The sequence below is a fragment of the Dipteris shenzhenensis genome, chromosome 11, assembly GCF_047967505.1.
Source record: "Dipteris shenzhenensis isolate YYH24624 ecotype China chromosome 11, Dip_SZ_1.0, whole genome shotgun sequence".
NCBI classification, from domain to species: domain Eukaryota; kingdom Viridiplantae; phylum Streptophyta; class Polypodiopsida; order Gleicheniales; family Dipteridaceae; genus Dipteris; species Dipteris shenzhenensis.
In genome coordinates this window covers 37,632,172-37,660,004 of record NC_141606.1, presented here as the reverse complement: position 1 = coordinate 37,660,004, position 27,833 = coordinate 37,632,172, and the positions used below count along the sequence as shown (strand labels likewise).

The 27,833-nt window shown below is 45.5% G+C and overlaps 1 protein-coding gene across 1 annotated transcript in view; it reads right to left on the bottom strand.

The window, feature by feature from the left end:
- LOC147896983 (CDPK-related kinase 3-like) overlaps positions 1-21,872 on the bottom strand; it is a 76,052-nt gene extending 54,180 nt beyond the window's left edge. Inside the window, exons 1-2 of the mRNA XM_087381470.1 lie at positions 20,414-21,872; positions 20,104-20,234 (exon numbers count right to left, since the gene is read on the bottom strand). Of these exons, the coding sequence (XP_087237596.1) occupies positions 20,104-20,234; positions 20,414-20,947 (665 nt within the window). The 5' untranslated portion in view covers positions 20,948-21,872. The remainder of the gene's footprint in view (positions 1-20,103; positions 20,235-20,413) is intronic.
- Between the last annotated feature and the right edge of the window lie 5,961 nt (positions 21,873-27,833).

Here is a 27,833-nt window from a genome sequence, read left to right as displayed (position 1 = left end):
GTATCAGGTGTCCAGGATAAGATGCTTATGATTAGTAAGCAGCCATCGGTTAGTTTATGGAATGCCAGACTTGGACATATGTCTACTGCAGGTATGGAAGCCCTTACAACATTGAGATACATTCCTGTTATGGATGTCTCTAAAATTTTATGTCATGATTGTGATGATGATCAGCAGTCAGGATCCTCTTTTGTGAGGAAGACAGTCCGTGAGAGGTATCTTGAGCCATTGCAGTTGGTTCATAGTGCAGTTTGTGGGCCTATGCCTACCGTTTCACTGGGTGGCGCCTCTTACTTTGTGACATTTATTGATGCTGCTACAAAGTACATATGGGTATATCCGATTCGACAGAAGCATGATGTATATGATACATTTTAGCGCTTCTTGGGTAATGTTGAAAAGTAGTCAGGAAAGAAGCTATTGAGCTTGATGACTGATGGTGATGCAGAGTTTACCTCTTCTAGATTTCAGCATCTATGTGATACACTTGGTATCAGGAGGGTGTTGACCACCCCTCATCTTTCTACTCATGATGCCTTGACAGAAGGCATAAATCAAATTCTATTAGACAGGATTGGTAGCATGCTACGATATGCAGGTCTTACTGAATGCTATTGGGCTGAGGCATGTAAGACAGCTGCATACTTGCTTAACAGGTCACCCAGGAGATCTCTAAATGGTAGAGTGCCATTTAACTTCTTGATAGGCAGGGCACCATGTTATGAGCATTTACGTGTGTTTGGCTGCAAGGCTTATGCTCATGGTTCCCGATCGAGGAGGTGTATCTTCCTTGGATATAGTGAGTCCAGTGAGGACTACAGGTTATGGGATTCTTCAACTAGAGAGTTGATACGCAGCCATAATGTCTATTTCAGAGAGGATGCTATGTTTAGACAGCCCAGGACTGTGGATAGCAGGAGAGTGGTGTTCCAGGAGGGTGTAAGTGCACTGATACCTTCGAATTCTTTGCAGGGGCAGCCCATATCCCTTGGAGTGGGAGGTTTTTCCCACGGTGAGCAGGTTATAAAGTTGGGACAGCCACGATTACTTCCTAATTTTGGTCAAAGACGGTCAGATGTCTCGAGTATTCCACAGGTTTATACTCCTATGGAGATTGTTGATGCATCTTCTATGGACAGTTACAGTTTACTCCCAGGATGCGGAGTGCCTCTTGCAGATGAGGATGAGGCTATGCATGGTGAGGAGGATACCTTGGCTAATGATGCCCGGTATGATCCATTGGCTGGTTATGCCAGGACAGATGTGGTTTCTGCAGTTATTGACTCGGGTCATATTGCGCATGGGCAAGAATCATTGATATGTTTGCTTCGTAAGTGCCTCCATGGCCAGAAGCAATCCCCTCGAGCTTGGCTTCATAGGTTTGATACCATTATGAGAGCTCAGGATGTGATGCGCAGTGAGACAGGTTATGGTCTCAGTATTCAGGAGGTTGCTATCCTTCTGAGGTTACTTGCCATATGGTTCCTTATGGACAGGGATGCTTTGCAGTGGGAGCTGCATGGTCTTGATGATGTTTGTCAGATACTTGGTTATTTCAGTATGGAGAGGGGGAAGTTATTGAGTACTCCATTGCTTGTATTGGCTCCATACTTGAAACACAACAGGTTTGACGATCACAGATCAGTTGAGCAACAAGTTATGGTTGATATGGCAACCATAGTACTTCATGCATCCATGACTGTGTTGAGACTTGGTTCTCACATGTTTGCCATTGGGGTCTATTGTAGGGCATGTGCTTATGGTCACAGGTGGTACAGAGACATTTTCTTTACACAGTGACAGTTCAGGTGCTATGGACTTAGCACAGGAGCACGTGGTGGTGAGAGTTCACTCTCCCAGTGAGATCTGGCATGAGATCTTGGTTGACAGGCATCTACAGCTTGTCATTTTCTATCCTGCAAACCTGATGTCTGCTAGCAGCTTATCCTCTATGCACTTTGCACATTGTAAAGTGCCGATGGGCATAGGATGATGGTGTGGCCATCTTGTTTTTCAGCCTATGGCTGATTGTATTATATGTGTACTCTACTCCCTTAAAGGCACACTGCCTTTAAGTGGGAGGTTGTTGGGCTAAAGGGCAGTGTGCCCACCCACTTGTACAGTGCCCATGTATACTCATATATATATGATAGAGGAATAAGCTGGAGTAGCTTTTGCTCCACCACTTTTGGTGTCTCCTATCCCTTTCTGTGTGCTCTCCTCTCCCACAAGAGGCTGGACTGGACCCTATATTTATAGGGCATCTGCCCTTGAAAGGTGGGCCAAGGGCCCTTGTATTGAGAGCCCCAAAAGGGCAGCCCACAGTCCCATAAAAAGGGAGCTGTGGGTCGGTTTTGGTCGGCCAAGGGCAGGTGGCTGAACCGACCAGCAGTCGGCCCTTTCTAGGGCTGCTGGGTCGGTCGGCTGGCCAGGCCCTTGGGGCCTATATAAGGAGGCCATTCAGGCCTCATTTGATATCACTTGCAGCAGCAATTCCAGAGCAGAAAGGAGCAGCAGGCAGCCACCCTCTGGACCTACATTCAGGAGGATAGAGAGGTGCTAGCAGGGCTGCAGACTTAGCCAGGAGGCTGCCCATCTAGGCTGGTTTCCAGACAGCAAGGTGGAGAGGATCATTCTAGACAGAAAGTTTACTTACGCTCGAGGTGGAGCACGCGGACTCTAGTCTAGAGATAGCCAGCAAGTAGGAGAAGGACTTTGTGGTAAGATCAGAGGACCACACCATTGGTGGGACTCTGGATCTGTCACTCTTGTATTGTGTCCATAGTTGTGGACGGAAATATATTATTTGGTGGTTTCTCTATCTAGTTTGGTTCATTGTCTATTGATGAGTCTGCACACCTATTGAATGCACATAAGTAAAGAAGTTTGTGATTCCACACCCACACCGCACACTGTGTGAGCTCCTGGGCATTATTTCCGCTGCGTGTACCCTCTATTGGGTCTTTTCTAACATGGTATCAGAGCCCAAGTAGGAGGCTCACAGGTGTGGGAGCCTGAAGGCAGGGACCTTGCTGAAGGACGACCCTAATTCAGAAGCTCTAGGGAATCGACTTCCACGACTGGAGGATTGTGCCCTTGCGAGAAGGAGGGTGACTCAGGTTCAGTCAGGTGCGTTCAGAGTTCTGGTTTACTGAATTTGAGTTTGGTTGACTTTGCTGTGTGGTATATACAGCAGAGATGTCGCCATCTACAGCCTCTTCAGCCCCTGCTATCCCTTCCTCCTCCTCCAGTTTTCTCTCTTTCACTATCCCTAACTTTGGAGAGTCTGGGAACCTGGACGGGACTAATTACCCGATCTGGAAAGTGAAGATCCGGAGTCATTTAGTGGCTCGGAAGTTGTGGAAGCTGACCACGGGAGAGGAGTCGAAGCCGGAAGACTTGGTGGACAGTAAAGGGAAGGTACTCATGGCAGTAGACAGAGAGGAGCTTGAAGCTTGGGAAGAAAGAGATGCCCATGCCCTGGCAATAATCATAGGGACTACGGTGGACTCTGTTCTTCCGCATATCCAACTGGCCGAGACGTCAGTAGAGGCATGGGCCACCCTGAAGGATCTGTACGAGACAGATAATACCCCCTGGATCGTGCTTCTTCAGCATCAACTCTACAATCTTGATATGGAAGAAGGCGATACGGCACATAGCCATTTGACGAAGGTCAAGGTGGTGCGGGATCAGCTCGCAGCAATTAGTCAGAAGACAGACTCATGCCATCTGGCCTTGATGGTACTGAGGAGACTACCTCGGAGTTTCAAGAGCTTTGTTACGGCTGTGAAAGCAGGACAGAGGACCAAACCAATGACGTTTGAGGAGTTGTGTCCATTACTTCTACAGGAGAAAGCTCGGGAGAAGCTCTACAACGAGGACAAAGACGACAAGGCGATGCTAGCAAAGGATTCTGTGGCAAGTCCACTAAAGCCGACTCTGACGACGAGGGGACTTCGAAGAGAAAGCACAAAAGAAGTGTTTCTATTGTGATACGCCCAGACATTTTGCAAAGGACTGCAGAAAGAAAAAGGCGGATCTGAAAAACAAACAGGAGTCTGACTCAGATTCAGAGGGAAAGGCCAAAGCAAATGTGGTAATCGAAGAGTTGTTCCTGGTGACATCACCGAGTGTTACCGAGGTCAGATATGTTGATCCAGAAATCACAGTAAGGATGTCTGACATAGAGATGTGGGTCGACGAGGAGTCAGATACCTTTGTGAAGGTGAAGGACAGTATGGAGCGCTTGGTACCTTCCAGGTGTGTGGCTATTGACACTGACACGAGGGTGGATTCCATGGAAAGCCCTGGGGTCTCATGGTCAGATGGATGCTGGACTTCAAAAGGGGAAAGTACAGGATTACACAGGATCTTGGCGGGTGCCTCATTGAGGTACAGGGTTTGCTTTCATAGCGAACATTCAGGCAGTACAACAGTCTAGTATGTATTTGATATTCTGCATTTGAGCCTTTATAGCATGCTGTGGAGAGACTCTGCTCTTCATTTGTCTCAGGTGATAAGAGATTGGAAGGAATTGGCCTTCTTCGAAGGCAGAAGGGGAAGTATTGGTGCTTCTTCAAATCTTGGACGCAGATTGCTAGAAGGTGTTGGACAAAGAGTACTGAAGCCAGAAGAGTACCTGCTTGAGAACTCAGCGAGAGTTCATGGTCCAGGTTATCTGGAAATACAGGTTATCTGGAAATATTCATTGATTGCAGACCTTGCCAAAGGAAGGACGGGTTGAAACAGACCCTCAGAGCATGGTGCCTGGAAGACTCCAGGTTGTTCACCTGCTGTTCCTGCTGCTGTCATTGCGCCTTGTCCAGGGCTTGCTGCAGGTCGAGATCCTGCCTGCAACCCTTGCCATCCGGGACGCCTATTCCGTGACTGCATCCTGCCATGAAGACGCCTTGAGCTGCCTCTGCCAGTCCCTTCACTAGCACCTGGGTGCCATGCTTTTGTGCTTAGGTTCACCCCCCCCATGCTCTCCTCATATGGGGGCTTACAGATGGGGCGGTGACCTCTCCAACACCCCCTCTCACCGACACATCTCAACCCAATGCCAACACGTCGATGAAGATGCTCCAGTAACTCCCTGGTCGTAGTCCTCTGGAACCTTTCGGTGTCGAAATCTTTTCCTGGCTTTTCATCCAGTGGCTCCTGCTCCACCAGGTCCGGTTCTGCTTCCGCACACCATCCTGGTACATAGGTCCATCTCTGGTAGCACCTCCTGGTACCACCTCCTTTAGTCACGTTCCCGCCTCTGAACTCGAGCAATCCAGCGGTCACGATCTTCCAGTCCTGGCAGGCCAGCACAGCAGGCTGGAACAGGCCTCACATGGAGGCAGACAGTGGCGCAGGGCCACGTGGCAAAGAGGGGGATCAGAGGCTGGACTGGACCCTATATTTATAGGGCATCTGCCCTTGAAAGGTGGGCCAAGGGCCCTTGTATTGAGAGCCCCAAAAGGGCAGCCCACAGTCCCATAAAAAGGGAGCTGTGGGTCGGTTTTGGTCGGCCAGGGGCAGGTGGCTGAACCGACCAGCAGTCGGCCCTTTCTAGGGCTGCTGGGTCGGTTGGCTGGCCAGGGTCCAGAGCAGAAAGGAGCAGCAGGCAGCCACCCTCTGGACCTACATTCAGGAGGATAGAGAGGTGCTAGCAGGGCTGCAGACTTAGCCAGGAGGCTGCCCATCTAGGCTGGTTTCCAGACAGCAAGGTGGAGAGGATCATTCTAGACAGAAAGTTTACTTACGCTCGAGGTGGAGCACGCGGACTCTAGTCTAGAGATAGCCAGCAAGTAGGAGAAGGACTTTGTGGTAAGATCAGAGGACCACACCATTGGTGGGACTCTGGATCTGTCACTCTTGTATTGTGTCCATAGTTGTGGACGGAAATATATTATTTGGTGGTTTCTCTATCTAGTTTGGTTCATTGTCTATTGATGAGTCTGCACACCTATTGAATGCACATAAGTAAAGAAGTTTGTGATTCCACACCCACACCGCACACTGCACATAAGTAAAGAAGTTTGTGATTCCACACCCACACCGCACACTGTGTGAGCTCCTGGGCATTATTTCCGCTGCGTGTACCCTCTATTGGGTCTTTTCTAACATCAAGGTATGACACCTTATGAAGCATCATTAGATACAAGCCACGCATTGGACATCTCCGCATATTTGGTTGCATAGCATATGCCCAAATACATGACGATCATCGTAGAAAGTTGGACGTGAAGTCACGTAAATGCATCATGGTTGGAGCAAAGCATACAAGCTATATGATCCCATCAAACGCAAGGTCATAATCTCCAGAGATGTAATTTTTAATGAGAAATCAAAATGGAAAACATCAAATTAAGAGCGACACGCCGATTACTTAGTCACCTATAGAAAAGGTTGATGAAGAAGAGCAAGAATTGCCAGAAACACCCGGAGAAGAGCATCAACTCAGACGGTCTACTAGGAACAGAAGACCACCATCAAGATTGACATATACTCAGAAAGGAAAAGCAATTTAAGTTGAAAATACCAATTATGCTCTTATGACTACCATGATGGGCACAAAAGAGCAAGTATACTTTGACAACACAGTTCACAAGCTAGAATGGCAAACTGCTGTTGAAGAAATTGAAGCTTTGTACAAAAACAATACTTGGGAATTATGCGACCTTCCACGAAGAAAGAAGGCCATAGCAAACAAATGGGTATACAAAGTGAAGTACAATCCAGATGAAAGCATTGAAAGATACAAAGCCAAACTAGTTGCAAAAGGATTTGCACAGCAATATGGTCAAGACTATGATGAGACTTATGCTCCAGTAGTAAAGATGGATTCCATACGGTTCTTAATATCACTAGCGACACTCAGCAGATGAAACGTGTATCAGCTAGATGTCAAGAATGCTTTTCTCAATGGTTACCTAGACGGGGAAGTCTACATGCAATAACCAGCAGGTTATGTTGAACCAGGGAAAGAGAATTAGGTTAAGAAAAGTCTCTACATCTTAAAGCAAGCACCCAGAAGTTGGTACAGCAGAATCGACAAGTATTTTGCCAATTTGGGATACATGAAGTCCGATGCAGATCACACTCTCTACTACAAAGTTCAAGGGGAGGACATTACTATTGCACTTTTGTATGTAGATGATCTGACTATGACAGGAAGTAATCATAGCTTCATCAAGAAGTTGAAACAAGACTTATCTGCAGAGTTCGACATGAAAAATCTTGGACTTATGCGGTATTGAGTTCTGGAGTTTGTATATGAGCATAAGGGCAAACTCATGCCATGACGAAGGCAAACTCAATACCGCATAAGGACATGAAAAACTCATGCGGTGAAGGGCAAACTCAGCCATGACGAAGGCTAGCACCTTTATGAGTAAGCTAAAGTATGTTCACAGTCTCCTAAAGAAGTTTCATATGGCAGATTGCAAGATTTCAACCACTTCCATGAAACAGAGTTTGAAACTTACAAAAGATCCAAAAAAGCCTACAGTCAATGACAGATACTATCAGTAACTCATTTGATCTCTTATATATCTGACTATCACACGGCTAAATATTTGTTATGCAGTAAGCTCACTAGCATAGTTTATGACAAATCCAAAACAGTCTCACTGGAATGCAGACAAAAGAGTCTTGAGATACATCAAAGGTATAAGACAGTTTGGAATAGAATACAAAGGAAGTCTCCAAGGTTGCATGGATATTGTCACAGTAACTATGCAGGAGATCATGAGACCAAGATAACCACACAGAGATATGCATTTTTCCTTGGTCAAGATGCTATACCATGGTTGTCAAACAAGCAACCAACTGTTTCTTTGTCTTCAACAGAAGCAGAATACATAGCACTCACAACAGGTGCATGTGAGACTACTGTGAGAAACAGATTACTTTGATGAATCAAAGCCAACAACAATATACTATGATAATCAATCGGCTCAAGCATTAGCCGAGAATCCAGTATATCACTCAAAGACAAAGTACATTGATGTCAGAGAGCACTTCATCACAGAAAGAGTGTTACTTGGTGACATCACACTGCAACATTGTGATAGCAAAGAGAATGTTGCAGACGTCTTTATCAAACCACTTGGAAAATAGCTTTTTGAGAAGCACTGACAAGCTCTTGGTTTTGACGCAAAGGAAGGACATTCCCATTAAAGGGGTGCGATGGAATGTAATGTTCAGTCCAACATCATCATCTTAAGGGAAGGCCTACTTCATAATGTTGATCTTGAGAGAAGGTGTTAAGGAACCATCTCAACATTATGTGTTCAATATTGTGCATAGCACTAACACATAGTGTGCTATCAAGAAAAGGGTTAGAAATCGTAACCCTAACCTAAAGGGATTTGTATATATTCATTTTTAACTAAATCTAGTATACAGTTAGTCATTTGTGGTGTGCTCTTTAGCTGTGGTATCCTCATCTCCACTCTTCTCCTCTCCTCTGTCCATATATGTTCAAGGTCTCTTACAGCCATTACCTATTCCAAAAGGCAAATGGACTCACATAGCTATGGATTTCATCACAGGGTTGCCTTCTATAGAGAGGTGATGGGATAGCATTTATGTGGTGGTGGATAGAATGGCAAAACAAGCTCACTTCATACCCACTAAGACCTAGTATTCAGCATCAAAGGTTGCTTGGCAATTTATTGAGCATGTTTTTTAGCATCATGGCTTCCTTCAGGAAATTGTCAGTGATAACAGAGATGCAAAATTTATGGGTCACTTTTGGCAGGAGTTATCCACAACAATGGGTACTCTCCTCACACCTAGCACTGCTTACCACACTGAGACAGATGGACAGTCAAAAAGGGTGAACAAATGGGTAGAGGAATACTTGAGGCACTTTTGTCATGATACACAGAAGTCTTGGGATAAGTGGTTAGCTCTTGCTGAATTTTGTTACAACAGTACCAAGCACCTTCTATTGGCGTGAGCCCTTTTGAAGCAATGTATGGATGCAAGGTTGGGATGCCACCTTTAATTGCAGACATGGCTATGAAAAATCACCAAGCAAGAGCTGACTTGGAAATAATGGATGCCCTTCTACAATTGGCTAAGAAGAATATGCAAGATGCCCAAACCAAGTAGAAGAAGTAGGCGGATGAACGCAGGAATGCCTCACTGAAAGGTAACACCAACACGAAGCTTGCTCACAAGTATTACAGTCCCAATATCGTTCGCAAACACACTTGGCTTTCAAAACAGCCCCACAGAGGCTACCCTTTACATCCGCAAGAGTGGGACATCTATGGATAGAAGCAAACACCTCGGGCTTGGTATTCTAGGATACATACTCATTTGCTCACACTTGGCTTTCAAAACAGCCCGGGACAGATTTGCTGATTTTAGTCCTTTATGTGGATGACATGCTTGTGACTGGGACACATGCTAAGCAAATTACAGATTTTAAGCTTGATTGGCAGAAGACATTTGCTATGTCTAATCTTGGTCTTTTGCACTACTATCTGGGCATCCAATTTGCTAGCAGTGGGGGGGGCATTTTGATGTCACAATCCAAGTATATTGGACAGCTTTTGCATCGTTTTCACTTCTCTTCTAAGGATGGCAGCGGTGCATGTGATGTCACTCTCTATCAGCAGGCAGTTGGTTGTTTGTTTGATTTGCTTGTGCCATACAAGACCTGATTTACAATATGTTGTCTCACAGTTGAGAAGATATATATGCACAGCCCTTGTACACATCATTGGCATGCCGTGAAGCGTGTCTACGGGTATCTCAACACTCAGCATTTGGGCCTTCTTTATGAGGCTGATTCTTCACTTGTTATGCATGGAATCAATGAAAGCGATTGGGCTGGCTGTTCGGACACCCGTGTGTCACATAGTGGCAATTGTTTCATGCTTGGTACTTCATGCATTTCTTGGTTCAGCAAGAAGCAGAGTACAGTTGCTACTTATAGCTGTGAAGCTGAGTACAGAGCAGCTTTTACAGCTACAGTGGAGTGTGTTTGGCTTCGGAAGTTACTTACAGATCTTTATGCATGTCAGACTACTCCTACTGTCATCTTCACTGATAGTCAGAGTGCTTTGGCTGTTGCACGGAATCCTGTTTTTCATGCTCGCACAAAGCATATTGAGGTTCACTATCACTATGTCAGAGAGAGATTATCAGCAAGTGATATTCAGTTGTCTTATCTTCCCACTGAAACAACTTGGCAAATCTCTTTACGATGGCTCTACCTCAATGTCATGTGCACGGATTGGTATCTGACGTGTACTAGGTACACAGGACTAGCTCAGGTAGCCTGGGGAGGCTTAGAGCTAGGCAGGCTTGATTCTCGGGTTGAGTGGCAAGGGTACGAACTATTTATAGGTCTTCGCTATTTTTGGTGGTCGGGGCCCGAGTCTATAAAAGGGGCCCAGGGGGTTCAATTCTCGGTGTGCAGTTGGGAGCAAGTTTCGCTCCCAGGTGCCAGGTCTGTTCCTGGATTGAGTCGCGGACGTGCGCCTGCATCTTAGCGTAGCCCAAGGCCCAATGGCAGATCCAGGGCTTCACAGCGCCACCTGGTGGTATGGGACACCAGGCTGGTTTGGATCTGATTGGGAGTTCGTGCCAATAGCTCAGGTCGTGGCTCGGAGGGGACATCTCCTGATTCGGGATCACATCCCGTAGATGTCATGGTTGGGTGGTGAGCAGCGTGCTCAGTTCTCACGTGATGTGTGTTTGTTTTGTAGATCAGGGGTTTCAGGAGTGCTAGGATGTGTCAGTTGGTATCAGAGCCAGCTCCTGAGGTAGGAATTTCCGATGCGAGAATTTTTTACGAATTCTTTCTCCAGGTATGCCCTAAAATTCGAAATTTGCTGCTGAAAATTCTGCTGGGTTCCTGGGTTAGTAGGGGTGGTCAGGATGTAGGGAAAAGACAGGAGGAAGAAGGAGAGAGTTTCGAAATTCCTGAAGGGTGCGGAGAGAAAGGGAAACATAGAAGGGAGAGAGCAGAGAAGAAGGAAAGAGAGGCGAAGTGACTGACGGGGCTGCGGTGGAGGCTGCAATTGTGCGCCATGGCTGGTACAATTTTCGGCCACGGCAAGGAGAGGCGCAAGGAGCTGGAACAGGGTGCGGCCACCCTGCAAGTGGTGTTGCTTTTTTCGAAAAAGCACCACCCTCCAAAGCTGGGAGGGTGAGCCTTTTTTGGAAGCAGGGCTTCCTAATTAGGCTGCCATGTTCCCTATATAGATGGACAGGGTTCCAGCCCCAGCCATAGCCTTGCATAGAGTCCTCACTGTCCTACGAAGTGACTGCGCCATCGAGTTGCGGGATAGCTTGCGCCAGGCGGCCGTACAGCCTGCGTCATCAGCCACCGTACTGCCTGCGTCAGCCATCGTACAGCTTATGTCAGCGTCCGTACGGATCGCGTCAGCGTCCGTACGGATCGCGTCAGCAGCCGTATAGCCACGTCAGCCATCCGTACAGCTGCGTCACCTGTACGGCCAGCAGGATTCCGTACGCTGCAGGATTCCGTACGCGGCAGCCGGCATCGAGTTCAGCCAGACTCCGGGATTTTTGCGCCTCCGGTTCGCCAGTTTTCAGCATCTCCTTCCGTCAGCATCTCTTGGGACGGTTTTCCTCTGCTCCATTCTCCTTTGCGCTTCGATTCAGTCAGTTAATTCTCTCAATTTATATTCAAATCAGATTTCAGTTATGTCTGATTCTGCAAATCCCGAGTTCACCATGGGAGAGCAGGATTTGGATTACACTCCTGTGGGAGAGGAGGATCAGGGTCTTTATGATGACCTGATTACGAAAAAGGCCTTCAGTGAATTCACCACTGCTCTGGATGGAAAATTCGAGCAGGTTAATGCAAATCAAACGGGGTTGACACAGCAACTCCAAGGGATTCAGGCGACTCTCACTCTTCTGGCTAGCACTGTGCAGGCACTCATGCATGTGGATGCCATGGCTTCAGTGCTAGGCCCGAATATAACTCCATACCCTTTTCCGGGAGATCAAAAGTCTCGGACGAAGGAGGTAGTTGACACTTGGTTACACAAGTGGCAGGTACACTTTCAGTTCCACCCATACCCAGATGAGAAGAAAATCCAGCTTGCAGCCGGTTTCATGTCAGGTAAAGCGTTGCTATGGTGGAAGGAACTCCAGCCTAAGCCAGATACATGGATAGATTTCGAAGGGGTCTTCAGGAAGGAGTTCCTGAAGAAGGAGGACGATTATGATATCGTTGGCAAGCTTAAAGCCCACGATATGTCAAAGTTAAACTTGTCCTTTGAAGTTTATCTTCAAAGATTTCAGGATCTGCAGACCAGGGCCACAAAGATGGATCCAGTGACCTTGTTAGGTTTCTTTGTGGATGGTTTGCCAGATTCATACAAGTTGCAAATAAAGAACAACAAATGCACAACGTTGCAAGAGGCCATGAATTATGCGCGCATTTATGATGATACCATGGCCGGTGCTAAAGCAACTACAGTTTCCGACACGAGTGGAAAGAACAAACGCAAGTTCTTTCAGCCTACGACTGGTACTGGGAGACGAAGTCTACGGACAACGCCTCCAAGAAACACTTGACTCAAGCAAAGAATGGCAAAGCCCGTTTCCTTCGTACTTTGAGGCTCAAGAAAGAAGGACATTGCTTCTATTGCGAGGAGCGGGGCCACACCAAGAATGAGTGTCCAAAGCGCAAGAATCAAAAGTTAGTGCTTGGACCGAAGCTCCAGGCGGGTCCACGTACCACAGCCAAGGGAGCGAACCAAGTCTCGATGACAGGTATTTCTATAAATGTCATTACCTGCCCACTCTCTTGTAATTGCACTTTCAATACTTCGTTGTTTGGTTCCCATGATCTTTTCCGAGTTTATGGAGAAGTTATGGACCAACAGGTTTACATTCTCTTTGATCCGGGCAGCTCTCACAATTTTGTTAATTACAAATTTGTGCAGAAGATGGGGCTGTCCACAGTACCTAGCGATCACACCTATGAGGTGCAGCTTCCAGCTGGGAAGCAGTTTTGGGATCGCAAGGTTGAAGCGCTTCCTATCCGGATTCAAGCCTACACAGGGGTTCTTACGTGTTATGTTATGCACCTGGAGCATGTAGACTTGTTGATCGGAATAGAGTGGTTTAAAACCCACAATATTCAGATTGGATGGACGGAGCATACGCTTTCTTTTGTAGATAAGGACACCCAATTTTGTATTCAGTGTGATAAAATTCCCTCTTCTCAGGGACCTATTGTATCTGCGATGCAGCTTCGGAATATATTAAACACTTCTCATTATGATGTCTATCAGTGTGTTTTGATTCCGCTTTCTTCATTTGTTGTTTCTGTAATTAACAAAAATGATTTAAGTGTGTTTGAACACAGTGAATTGAGAATGTTGTTAGATAGTTTTAAGGATGTATTTCCAGCTCAACTGCCGGAAGGTTTACCTCCAGAACGGGCAGTAGATCATCGCATAGACTTAGTCCCAGGGGCTCAACCTATTAGTGTACCACCTTATAGGATGAGCCAGGTAGAGGAGGATGAGTTAGCTACCCAGCTACAGGATTACCTGAATATGGGCTATATACGCCCAAGTAAATCACCTTGGGGTGCACCTGTCCTCTTAAGAAAGAAGAAAGATTCTACCTGGAGAATGTGTATAGATTATAAACGATTAAATAAAGTGACAATTAAGAATCGATACCCTCTACCTCGTTCCGATGATTTGATAGACCGTTTGGCCGGAGCGAAGTATTTCACTAAGATTGATTTGCGTACGGGTTATCACCAAATCCGTATCTATGCTAAACACATAGATAGAACCGCATTCCGAACTAGGTATGGTCATTACGAGTTTCTTGTATTACCTTTTGGTTTGACCAATGCTCCTGCTACTTTTCAGCAGATGATGAACGATTTGTTCAGGGATTTTCTGGGCAAATTTGTTGTAGTGTTCTTAGATGACATCTTGGTATATAGTCGAACGCTTGAGGATCACATAGGACACCTCCAGATTGTCTTAGTTATTCTAAGACAGCATAAGCTCTATGCCAAGATGAGTAAATGTAACTTCTTTATGAAGAAGATCATTTACTTAGGACACAAGATTTCGTCTGAAGGTATTAGCATTGATCTGGATCGTATTCAGAAGGTTCTAGAATGGCCTATCCCTCAGACTGTGAAACAACTTCGTTCTTTCCTAGGATTTACGGTATTTCTATGGAAGTCTGTGCGTGATTATTCACATATCACGGCACCCCTGACTAACATATTGAAAGGTCGTGGACGCCGGTCTACCCAGCCAATCTCTTGGAATGATGCAATGAACAAGGCTTTTGAAACCTTGAAGTTCTCTATCAAGGAAGCACCCGTTCTTGCATTACCCGATCCTACCCGGCCTTATGTTTTAGAGGCCGATGCGAGTGATTATGCGATTGGGGCAGCTCTATTCCAAGAGGGCAGACCTGTAGCTTTCGAGAGTAAAAAGCTAGACGACACTCAATATCGTTGGCCCACACTCGAGAAGGAAGGAAGCACCCGTTCTTGCATTACCCGATCCTACCCGGCCTTATGTTTTAGAGGCCGATGCGAGTGATTATGCGATTGGGGCAGCTCTATTCCAAGAGGGCAGACCTGTAGCTTTCGAGAGTAAAAAGCTAGACGACACTCAATATCGTTGGCCCACACTCGAGAAGGAACTTTATGCAGTAGTGTATGCTCTTAGGGTTTGGAGACACTACTTGTATGGTTCAAAGTTCCTTGTATTGACTGATCATCAGTCAATTAAGTATGTGTGTGATGGATCAGAATTGAGGGGACGGAAAGCTAGATGGGCAGAATTAATGCAAGATTTTGATTTTGAAATACGTTATCGTAAGGGTTCGTTGAATAGTGTGGCAGATGCCTTAAGTCGAGTTAAGTTTGTAAATGCTCTGTCATTTACGGAAATATCCTCAGACCTATTTCAATCCTTGAGAGGGCTATACGCAACTGATAGTCATTTCAGTTCTTATTGGCAGAGAGTCCAGGATGGGAGCTCCATGGTTGACCAGGACTCAGGGATTGTGCCACCTACGGTACAGGCGGCGGGAGGTCAGTGGATGATTAGGAACGGCTTGCTGTTCCGGAATGAAAAGATTTGTGTGCCAGATGTTCTGGACCTTAAATCCAAGATTCTCTGGGAGTGTCATGATGCTCCTAGTGTTGGACATCCGGGTATACATAGGACTCTGTCTCTTGTAAAGCATACCTTTTATTGGCCTAAGATGCGTGCATTTATTGAAAACTATGTAGTAGGTTGCCGAGTTTGTCAGGTTACTAAGGCAAAACGCCTTAGAAGCGCGGGTTTATTACAGCCATTACAGATTCCAGGTAATAAATGGGAAAGTATTTCCATGGATTTTATTACTGGTTTGCCTCGAACGCGCGAGGGTCATGACTCCATTTGGGTCATAGTTGACCGTTTGACAAAAATGGCTAGATTCTTACCTACTAGAACAACTATTTCAGCTGTTCAGCTGGCTCACGAGTTTGTGGACCACTTGTTTAAGCTGTATGGTTTGCCATCTGACATAGTCAGTGACAGGGACTCAAAGTTTACAAGTAATTTTTGGACACTTGTTTTTGAGAAGTTAGAAACTACTCTAAGTATGAGTTCCTCAGATCATGCACAATCCGATGGCAGTACAGAAAAGGTTAACCAGTTGGTTGAAGACATGCTTCGGGCATATGTATCTAAGAGACAGTCTTCATGGGAAGATTATCTACCTATGATAGAATTTGCTTACAACAGTGCAAAGCATTCTAGTACTGGTTACAGTCCTTTTATGCTTATGTACGGGTTTCAACCTAAGTCACCAGTAATGGTTGGGTTAAAAGGGATTCAAAATGATGCTGCTAAGAACTTCTTGCTAGACATGCAGGAAATGTTGCAGTTTGCCAAAGAGTCTATTAGAAGTGCCCAAGATCGGGACAGATTTTATGCTAATAGACATCGTTCACCTAGAGAGTTCTCTGAAGGAACGATGGTATATTTGCGAATTCCTAAGGAATCCAAGAGCCTAAGTACTGGTTTGGTTCCGAAATTATCCCCCAGATACTGTGGCCCATTCAAGGTCATTAAAAGAATTGGACCAGTTGCATATCGACTAGAATTGCCTCCAGATGTTAAAGTCCATCCAGTCTTTCATGTCAGTAGACTGAAAGAAGTTTTGGGTGCGGATGATTAACTTGTTTCTCCTCACGAGATAATAGAAGTTACTGATTTGACTTTTATTCCACACGAACCTGAGTGTATTCTTGAATTTCGTGACAGACACATTCGTAATCGATCTATCACGGAATACAAGATCAAGTGGAAGGATCGTGTTGAGGAGGATGCAACATGGGAGACATTACAAAACCTCCAAAGAACATTTCCGGGTTTTTTAGCGAACTCAGGAGTGAGTTCTTAGAGGAGGGGGAGTATGTCATGTGCACGGATTGGTATCTGACGTGTACTAGGTACACAGGACTAGCTCAGGTAGCCTGGGGAGGCTTAGAGCTAGGCAGGCTTGATTCTCGGGTTGAGTGGCAAGGGTACGAACTATTTATAGGTCTTCGCTATTTTTGGCGCTCGGGGCCCGAGTCTATAAAAGGGGCCCAGGGGGTTCAGTTCTCGGTGTGCAGTTGGGAGCAAGTTTCGCTCCCAGGTGCCAGGTCTGTTCCTGGATTGAGTCGCGGACGCGCGCCTGCATCTTAGCGTAGCCCAAGGCCCAGTGGCAGATCCAGGGCTTCACAGCGCCACCTGGTGGTATGGGACACCAGGCTGGTTTGGATCTGATTGGGAGTTCGTGCCAGTAGCTCAGCTCGTGGCTCGGAGGGGACATCTCCTGATTCGAGATCACATCCCGTAGATGTCATGGTTGGGTGGTGAACAGCCTACTCAGTTCTCACGTGATGTGTGTTTGTTTTGCAGATCAGGGGTTTCAGGAGTGCTACGATGTGTCACTCAACCTAAGTTTGAAGCTTTTCAGCAAGCTTTAAACTTAGTGCCTTTTATGATTTGATCTGTTGTACTCTATACAGTCATAGGTTGCTATATCCCTACAAGATGAACATGTGCAACCATGACATTAGGTACTCAGGTATCCTAAGTCATGTCCAGGATACTTCAGCCCATATCATGAAGGGGGGTTTGTAGGCCATTCCATGGGCTATCCATAGGTGCCACTTATTCCTTGGTATGTGCCTTGTAGGCCTAGTTACACTCAGTTAGGTCTATTGGTACAATTAGTACATGTACCACCTACGTTAGTTAGGACACTTAGTCCAGTTAGGGCATTTAGCCCTAAAGTTTTGTTATGTTGGCTCTCTCTTGAGCCTCCACTCTCAGTTTGGCAACAATTCATTACAGCTTCTCGTTTTTCTCCTTCTCACCTCCATTTTTTAGCTTCCATTACTTGCCATAGCCTACATGCAGGTACGCGAAACACTCGATGTCTAACCATTGTTGATCATTTTAGCAAATTTTGTATGCTTATTTTTGCAAGCAGATAGCTAGTGCAGAAGACGTAGCCCGCTTATTTGTCAAGTATTGGTATCCAATTCGAGGATTGCCACAGACCATTACCACAAACCGGGATTCCGAATTCACCTTGCATCTCTAGAGGGCCCTGTTTGAAAATTTTGGCACCAAGCTACATCGACAAGTGCTAGTAGATCCCTAACCTAGTTGATTTTGTATCATATGCCGTAATCCCATTGTGAGCCCTAGTCCAAGGACAACCAGGCACGAGCTACGTAGGTCAGTCTCTCAAGCCTTAGTCAGTCCTTTTTCACTCATACCCATTGGAGAACTCAGTAGGTTAGCGTTTCCATCTTAGGGTTTAGTTAGGTCTAGGTCTCAGCCTGGGGTAGGAGCTCGGAAGGGCCCCAAGGGCTAGACACTAAGTGAAGAGGGCAGGAGCACCAAAGGTAGGAGCCCCAGAAGGGCCCCCTTAGCCCTAAGGCAGCCCAAGCAAAGGAAACGGCTGGGGAGGGCACCTTTTATAGGCTGCCCTTTTCCCCTCCCTAGGCAGCCTGTAGGGTTCCGCTTTTAAGGCCAACCATCCGACTGGCTGGTCGGCTGATTTAAGCTGGTTGGGCCAGCCAACCAGGCCCTTCCAGCCCCCTATGTAAAGAAAACCCAAACATCTGTTAACAACAGAACAAAAGAGATTAACATTTGTTAGTCAAAACAAGATCATTCCTCTCTTTTTTGCAAACAGTTCGTCTAGGTTTGTGGAGAAGATCCTGTTAAATCCAGCCCTAAAGTATGTTGTGGGATGATGGATCCTTGATCTGTTAAGGGCTGCCTCGTAAGATTGCAAAAGGGATAAGTACATTTGATTTGAGACACTTCGAGGTGAGCCTCACAACCCTCTTACGTCATTTGTAATTCTTGTTTTCCTTTCCCAAGCTTACGCAGAGGGGAGGAGAGTTTCTTGAGAAAAATTGCATGAGCAACTAGGATGGTGCGTCATTGCACACCAAAGCTATGTCTAAGGAGAAATAGGACAAGACAACAAATTGCACATGGTACAAGTCACCATCTGAACTGAACTGTGACAAGTCGCACAAGTGTTTAGGCGTAGCATCCGAGGCACATTAGAGGTGAGCTTCAAAACACTTATTTTTTAATTTGTAGGTGGGCATTAAAAGCATTCCTTGCATTGAAAAAAAGGGAACAGGGAGGGGAAATATTCACACATGACATACGGAGAACCACAGGAAACACACTGACAATCTGAAAAATCCAAATTCAACCCTAAATAGTCCTTGAGGGTCTGGATTCAAGCTTAAAATTTCAATTAAGGTAATGGTAAGACTATAGGTCTTAAGGCCTATTGTTGAGTACTCATTGCTCAAACCTCAAAGTCTAATGACCACAAGATAAATCCTTCAACGTTGATCACTGTTTGGCACAATGCATATGCACTGTGAGCCTTGAATTTTGGCAACGATCAAGCACACATCTTTTTACCCAAATGATAACATGTTCTATCCAAGAGGCAAGACCTGGGCCTTAGTGCAAAAATGGAAATGTTAAAATGCATGTGAATGACACGTGACAAGGCACAGATCATGACTCAAAAGTCAAAGAGCAGCAGAACAGGGAGGCAGGGAGAGGCTGAAAGCAAAAGGCCGTGAGCCAAAGGGGGTGCAAGCAGAGAGGGGTGAGATCTAAGGACGGCTGAGAGGGGACGGAGAAAGGACGAGGAGCACTGAGCAGGCAACAGGGGCTGAGAAAGCAAGGAGAACAAGGAGGCCTGAGATAAGGCAGAAACAGGCCAAATGAGGCAGAAGGCCATTCGGTTAAAAGATAAGGTTTTTTAAAAGTAAAACAGAGCTGCAAACAATTTGGGGCATTCCCAAAAGCGTTGAACACTTCAAAAGCACTTATCTTTTACGAATCAACCCGAACTGTGTAAACTGCTAATACATGCCTGGTGTCCTACCACTAGTATGAGTGTTAATACCACGACCATTCCCTACAAATCCTAGATAGCCCATCATGCCCCTCCCTCACCTTGACCCTGACAAGACTAGCACACTATGTGCAAAAATCCAAGATCATGGGTGCAAGCAACAACCCGAAAAACTGTCACAAGGGGCATTCTAACTTGTAATGACTGCCCCCTACTAGGGAAACGTGAAAATACATGATTCGATCTATCATTGACTCTCTTGACCCTAGGCAGAAACAAATGGCAAATTTCAAAGACGCTGATAAGAGATTGATGGCTGGCAGCTTGTGAGAAAAAGACCTGTGCCTTGATTAAATTATAAATAAGGTTATCATTATCGGGACTGCCAGAGGCACGAATATGAGAAGCACGAAGATCACAAGAGCATCACAAGCATGTACAACCTTCCAAAGCATGAAATATAAGAGAATCACAAGCAAGTACGAGATATGAGCCTTCCCAAGAGTTCCTCTCTTAAAGGCCGAATCCCTCCTCACATCTCGTTTAATTTTTTCAGAGCTTACAGACTTTTCATCATTAAAGCATTGCTCAAATTGCAACATGGTTGGCATCTTTAGAGCCCTATGATTTACAAAACACACTTCAGCTGGAATGCAATAAGGGAGAAGAATCACATACTCCATGACAATATAAACATTGTGGTTATCCTCGCAAGCGTCATAGAACTGCACTAGGTTTTCGTGCCCTGACAAAGCTCGAAGTATTTTCACCTCTCTCTTGACATCCTCGATTGCAATGGCCGTGGTCATCTGTAACATAACATGCCACCATTGCCTATGCGTCAACAAGAGTGCGTACTCGAATTCAAAAAATTACGCATGCAGAAAACTAAAGCTTCCATCCAACTGACAACCATTCAGAAACTTAGCAGCAATTTTCAAAACTCTCCACTTATTGGAAATTACGGTTGCAAAGCCAGGCAATCTACCTTGGCTTTCGATACGACTTTGACAGCCACAGCCTGGCCCTTCAGTTCGCCTTTCTTGGCTCTAGCGAAACACGTGTGACCAAAGTGCCCACGACCCACCTCCTGTCCCAGTTCGTACTTAGTGGAGAAGTTCCTGGAATACCCGAAATTCTTCTCGAGGGGCTTCTCTAGTTCCACGCCTTCAGGAATGGGTCCTTCCTTGGGTTTTACTGAGCCATGTCTCTTGATGAGCGAAGATTGGATGTGCTTGGCTGGGGAAGGAGGGGGAAAGGGTCTTCTGAAGAAGCGCCGGGGCGTGGAGCGAGCGGGGGAGGCGCCCACTTGTTGAGCGAAAGGGCTTGGGCTAGGAACTGAGCTCGCACTGTGCAGAGGGCTGTAGAAGGTGGGAAGCGGGCTCGCTGACGGTAAGGGATCTGCTGAGGGTAAAGACGACGATGTGAAAGAAGTCTTTGCAGCCTGATTGCCTGCCGTTCCATTCTGGACTCTGTAGCCTGAGTCCTTCTCTGATGCAAGCTTCCCATAGCACTGACCCATCGCTCCGCGTCGCTCCTAAGAGCTTATGTTCCGATTCCAATCGCCCAGAGCAATGCCTTCCTTGTCTTCATTCCTTGACCTGTGCGACACCGCGATAGCAATTCGAAGATCGAGGTTTCTCCCTATCATGCGCACATAACAGATTGCAACTCTCTGTCTGCGATTCGAGATTGAAATGGAACACGTCCGCCGAGTGAATGCAGCCCCATTCGCCAGGACTAGACGAGCTTATCTATGGAAAAGAGCAAATTAGACGTGCTGAAGAGCTTGTTTATTATCCTGTAGCCACTGAATAGCGAAGAGGAGCTCGAAAGGCAAATCTTGCACTGTGAGACCTGTAGCCTGAGAGATAGCGCAGGCCCAGATCCTCAATGAGACGCGCATCCCAAAACGCGAGAGTCTTGAGAAAGGGATCGGTGAAAGAGACAAAGGAATGATGAAGGACCAGAAAAGCAAGAGGAGTCGGGGGTGGAGTGGGATGAGACGGAACGGCAATTGGGGGGGATTGGGAAAGCAAAGAAAAAGGCGAGACCGGTAGGGAAATCACACTCTTGGGGGGGGGGGGGGGAGGAAAGTGGGGTGAGAGCTTAGGAAACCGTCTGAATGGCGTGAAGGAGCTGGAGGGTGAACAGAAAACCGATTGCGAAAGCTTGCGGGAAGCTCAAATGCACGAAGGAGCGATGAAGAAGAGCAAGCCGATAGGCAAAGATCGATAAAGCGACTGCGGCAGCAAAGTCACAGAAAGACACTGGAATTGTTGCGTGGGAGATGGCGTGATGCAAGTGATCGGGAAGGGAAGCAAGCAAGCAATCAATCAAAGAGCGATGGAACGGCTGCGATTGAGGCCGGGAAGAGGGCGAAGCAAGTGAGGAGTCGTCGTCGTCGTCGTCGTCTCCGGCGATGGCGGCTGGCGAGGAAAATAACATATACGCATTTGCCATGCGAAAAACCGCTTCTTCTTCTTCTTCTTCTTCTTGTCTCGTGTCACGGTCTCCTCCTCCTCCTCTTCTTCTAATAAAACACACCATTCCCACATTTCCTCTCTCTCTCTCTCTCTCTCTCCCTCTCTCTCTCTCTCTCTTCCGCTTCTCGAGAACTCAGTCCCTCGCATCTCTCTCCCCCTCTTGCTTCCACTAGCCGGTTCGCATCGCCCCATGTTGCTCTCCTATGCTCCCCGCCCTTTATACCGCTCACACCCGTGGCATTGCCTCAGCATCCCCGTATCTATCTATGCCTACCCCACCCAGCACTCTCTCAAACTCCAAGCTAGGAGTTCCTGTGAAGCTCTCGTCATGCGTCCAAATCTTCCATCCTGCCTTGTCTTTCAAGTTTCCCTTTGTAGTAGGTGCAACTCGTGACCATCCTTGTGTCCACCAGTGAAGCCCTTAGCTTGTCAGCTTCTTTGGACACAGCGGGACACTCCATCACCAAAGCCCATTCAACAACCTGCTGCTACGTTCCCCACGCCAACAATAGCATGGGGAGCTACTCTTAGAGGGCTTCCCTGCATCAAATTAGCATGACATTTGCACCACCCCACATCTTCACAAGCCCTCCGGGCTAGCATTGCACCACTAGTTCAACTCCATCGATTTCCAAGATTCCAACCCAACATTGCACCACTGGTCCAATTTTCTAGCTGTTAGAGAGCCTTTAAGGCTCATTGTCCCGCAAAGCCTTTTAGCTATGGAGACCTGCAAAGCAAGTTCCACCCCATGCAACCCTCTATAAGCATGCCATAGCCAACACACTGGGACACCCTAAAGGTTCACACCTCACCTGGCCTATCGGCATCCTCCCCAGCCTCAGCTACGACACAAGGAGGCCCTCTTATAGACAACCAGAAGCCACACAAAGAGTGCCCAGTGTTGGGGCACTAAAAAAATGGGATATGTTTACATATATAAAAATCTTGAACAACCCATTCATTGGATTCTTCTAGCAAGAAAGCAACCCATTGGCTAAAATAATGGGTGCCAATCCATGGGTAGGATGGCTGCGGGCTGATTTTGGGCTTGTCATGGTAGCCAAGTAGGACATAAGGAGGAAAGTGTGGTGGGCAGCCCTGAGTGCCCGGCAGCCCTGAGTGCCCGCCATGAGTTTTATTTATTCCCATTAGCTATGAGAATTGTCAATGGCGAGCAGAGCCTCATTGTGTAAGACTTAGTGCCAACATTTATGGCCATGGGACACTGCAGCATCTACCTACCAATGCGATAGCATGCCTTCCAACCTTACTGCGTGCAGCATAGACCCAAGGCAGGGGCCCCTCAATAAGACCATGGGTGGGTGAGTTTTGTTTTGCTTTAACATTTATGGTCATGGGCTTCATGATTATTTTTTAGGTTTCGAGTTAATTGTAGGATTGGATTCTACAAGGTTTTGGAGAGGATGTTGTTTTGGTATTTGGATCACCCTGATCCCAGTTGTCAATGAGGAGGTATGCCCACTTGATAGGATGATGCTGGCTTATTATTGGAAATATGCAGGTCTTTTAGAAATGATGGGCATGCCAAAGTCCAAGTTCTCATCAAGGGAAGCACTTTTGATCTTTGTGGCTCCTCAATCCGACAAGGAGAGGAGTCGGATACCACCTTACCTGCATTTTCACATCACAAGTCTGCACTTACATGCAACCTCTACCTACAACCCATCAAAGAAATAGATGAAGGCTGCAATTCCCCTCAAAGAATCATTAAAATTTGTATAACCTACAAAGAACAACCAATGATATAAGAGAATCTCCCACTACCATTCTAGGTTTCAATATCACCAAACATGGGGACATGGGCAAAGGTTTAGCATTAGTTGTAGTATTATTTAGCCGACCAACTTCATTGTTGTTCAAAAGCATGGGAGGTTTGAAAACATTGAGGATAGTCTAGTGCTCTTTTAGGGGTGTTGCAAAGCCCAAGTGTGACTAAACAAATAGCGCATGATCAATATAACAAAGTTGGCATAAAGGGAGAGTAGACCATGGGGACAATTGATTTCTATGTTCCAATGGGACCAATTTATTGCAATTTTTGTCTCCATGTTAGAGTAGCTAGTTAATAAAATAACCATCCATTCATGTTTGCATTACAAATTGCCAACCACTATGAAGAACCATTAGTGAATACCATTATTCCTTGAGGACATTAAAAATGTTATGCCAATGGAGCTCACCCAACTGTATTGGCTCTACTAGTAGCAAAGCTCGAGAGGGGCCCAAAACATCTATTAATTTCCATGCTATCCACTATGTAATAGCCTCCCTTCCTACTTTATAGTTACATCTAACAACCTTGTCTAAAAGAATTTGTTAACTTCCCATGCATGTCACAATGTGATTGCATGCTTCTTAAGTTAATAACCCATTGAGAGCTAGATTTGTGGGTTTTCATTTGCTAATATATTCCTTTCTCATTATTTGTATGTGACAAGCAAAAGGATGGGAATGGATCCATCCTATTTCTAGTTACAAAAGTGAACTTTTTGTCTTTAGGCCCATGTTGGAAATAGACCCAATATTTCATAAATTCAATACTTTACCTCAAGGTCTAGAGGCCTTGGTTTAGGATGCTAAAAAGTGTGGCTTATCCCACGTTATTCCCATTGTAAATCAATTGATAAAAAATGGGTTTAGAGGGGGGATTACAAACCCATGCTATTCTCATTCTAAACAAGCCCATATGCTCAAGCCCTAATTGAGGCACAAGAATTATCTCTTCACTTTTGGAAAGAGCATGCAATCTTGAGCCTTTGCAAGGGACCTATTCCAACAAAGCACCAGTCTTTTAGATGCATAAATATTTGAGATATCTTCTCCAAGGTCTTCATCAAGAAAGATGATCCCATGCTTGGATTATAACCTCCTTGTCAACCACAAGAAGAACTATGAATATAGGATTACAAGGTTCAAAAGGTGGTTGGTATAGGGGTGGGGAGAGAGTTCTTTGATTAATTCAAAATCAAGTGTATTCTGGGTATAGGGTGGGGAGAGAGCTCCTTGATTAATTCAAATGTGAGACTAAATATTGTTCATCACTATTGATGGGATCCTTAAGCAATGTTATAGCAATAAGTTCTTCGTTGACTCCTAACATAGTAATGCCACATGCTACATGGATGTTATAGAAATAAGTTCTTCATTGACTCCTGGCATAGAAGTGCTACATGCCACATGGATGCCAATAATGTGGCAATAGTGACAAGCACATCTGTTGCAAGCCCACGCCTACCCAAGTGGACATAGTAGTGGTATAGTATGACCACCTCTATCCCTCACGATGCATCGATGGTGGGAAGAACATGCAAGAAAAGAAAGGGGCTAGCCAATGTGCTGCAAATGAGACAAACCTGAAATTATAGACTCCCCTCATGACTTGACTCCTTTGGAGATGGAGTCTTTGATGCTTTTTAGCCCCCTTGGATGGGAAGAGTGAGAACAAGAGGCTGGAGTGAGAACAACTCAGAAAAGAGGCTTGTAGGCTAGAGAGAGAAAATTTGAAAGGAGTGATGCTTTTAGAAAGAGAGTGTCATGGCTGCTCCCAAGCTAGGAGATGGGAAAGAGATCCTGTTGTTGTTCCAAAAGTGTAGAGAAGAGGCTGATTTTTGCATGGGAAGGGTTGGACCAGTAGAGAGAGAAAACTTGCTAGGAAGTAATGCCTTAGAGAGAGAGTGTTATGGCTACTCCCAGGCAGGGGAAGGAGGAGACGTATTGCTGCTGCTCTAGAGGAGAGGAGAGGGCTGATTTTTGTAGAGGGGAAGAGCCTAAACTATAGGCACAGCAGAGAGAGAAAGACTAGTAGAGGAGAGAGAAAGCCTGCAACAAGAGACTTGCTTGACAATGGAGGAAGATTGTGCTTGAATGGTACTTCAACTACAGGGAGAAGGGCATGGTGTGAGCATGAAGGAGTTGAAATTAAAGGTTGTTGAATGGTGCCAAACCCAAGCCACTTTGTTCTATAGAGGCATCATGGGCAATAGCTAATGGGATAGGCTCTAAAAGAGACATGCATCAATGATTTTTGTGGTACGAAGGGGCTTGACAAGCCAAGAGCTACCTTGTGATCTTCAGATAGGGTCCAAACGAAAGAAGCATCATTGACTTTGTCTTGACAAGTCAACATCTATCCGTTTGAGGCCAGGAGCTTGTACCTTATGCGTCTTTTGAACATCACATCTTTTTGGCCATGTGGAGGCAAACTCTTGAAAGTGACCTAACCACATAGCATGCGCTATGCTTGAGTTAGGTGGGCCTAAATTGGCACCGCACTAGTGTTGACAGAAAACCTGCAAACTATATACAATGAAGCTAAATATAAAATTTTGTCAATTTTGTAAAATTTGCAAAAATTCAGTCAATTTTGTAAAATCTGCAAAAATTCAGTCAATGTAGTATATTTTAGCTAAAAGATCTTCAAAAGTTTGGAACTCCAGATTGAGAAAAATGTTTTAGTTGAATATATTCCACCAATCTTGACTGGGATTTGCAGGTTCATCCGTCAATTTAAAGAGGATCATAATTGAGATTTGTCTCGGTTGATCCGTCAGAAGGTCAATAGATAATGTCGTCAACAAATCATTCAAGAGGTGGTACAACAGTCGTACAATCATTCAACTACAATAAGACCTTCAATATTGTGAACGTGTTCTTCCATATCTTCGGTTCATTCGTCATCTACAGGCAAGCAATTCTTCTTAAAGCGTCCAATTATCCAATCCCCAGTATGTCTCCCCTTCTTTAACGAAAAATCGAAATTCAATACGCACCCACCACCAATGGCAGTCCATTCTCTTTGATTAACACCCCATTTGCTCGAGCCATCTTTAATTTTGCCTCCCTGTTTGTGGACCAAGCACTTTTCTTAACGCATCTGCGCACTGATTAATCTATTCTTTGGACGAGTTTTGCCTTTGTCAGACAATGACACTCGTCATCGTAGAAGTCGCACAATCTTGGGTCCAGACGCCATCTTCTTTTCCAACAATTCATCATGTAGGAGACACTGTCAACAGTATCTCCCCTTCATTTTGCCTATTTTCGTCTTAATTTGTTCTCCAACTTCTGGACAAGGATGATGATCTTGTGCCTGAGAAAACCACTTAAATTTGTTCAGTTACTCTTCAGACAATGGGGATTGCAGTACTACAATTGAAAATCAAGCCATTTCGAATTATCCCAATGCTGGGAAGTGATGGTCATCCTCACGCTAAGGGACTATTATTTCAGAGATTCCACATTGGCGATAACATTTAGTATTATCTTTTATCCGTGCAAAATTAGCTGTTATTTGAAAGAGACTCGCAGACAATGTCGATGCTGCTCGAGATTAAAGATAATGATAAGAGTAAGTGACTAGCTAGTCGTGTAGGTTCTCTTGGAACTCACAAAAGTAAAATGGCACATTCTTTTAAAGACCTTGGTTTATGTCTTTGGGCGAGCAAAGGGAAGTGATCTAAGCCTTAAGGGGGGGAAGGAGTGAGTACTTTGCTTGGTCAACACATTGAATCCATGAATTGAGTGGAATGGTCTCTTTGGGAATCAAAATTGTATTGCAAAAAAGAAACTAGAATGCTTGGCCAGCTTATAAATATATTGAAAGTAGCTCCCACTCCTAGCTAGGTTGAACTCCATGGCCTAGACTAGGGGGTTAGATTCTAGCTTGGAGTCGCCATCAAGCTGATCTTACTCAGAACTTTAGGAGCTCCCCCTAGCCATTTCTCACCTTTAGGCGAAGTTCTGCCAGGCTGCTGCTCTAGATTGGTTTTTCACAAACAAAGAATCAAGCATAACTTTTCGAGGTTTGCTCGGATTACGTTGAAGTAACAAGCAATTTTGTTCCTTAATAGCTAAGCTACATTTTTTCCTTCTGGGTCAAAGTTAGATTCTGTTTTGTTT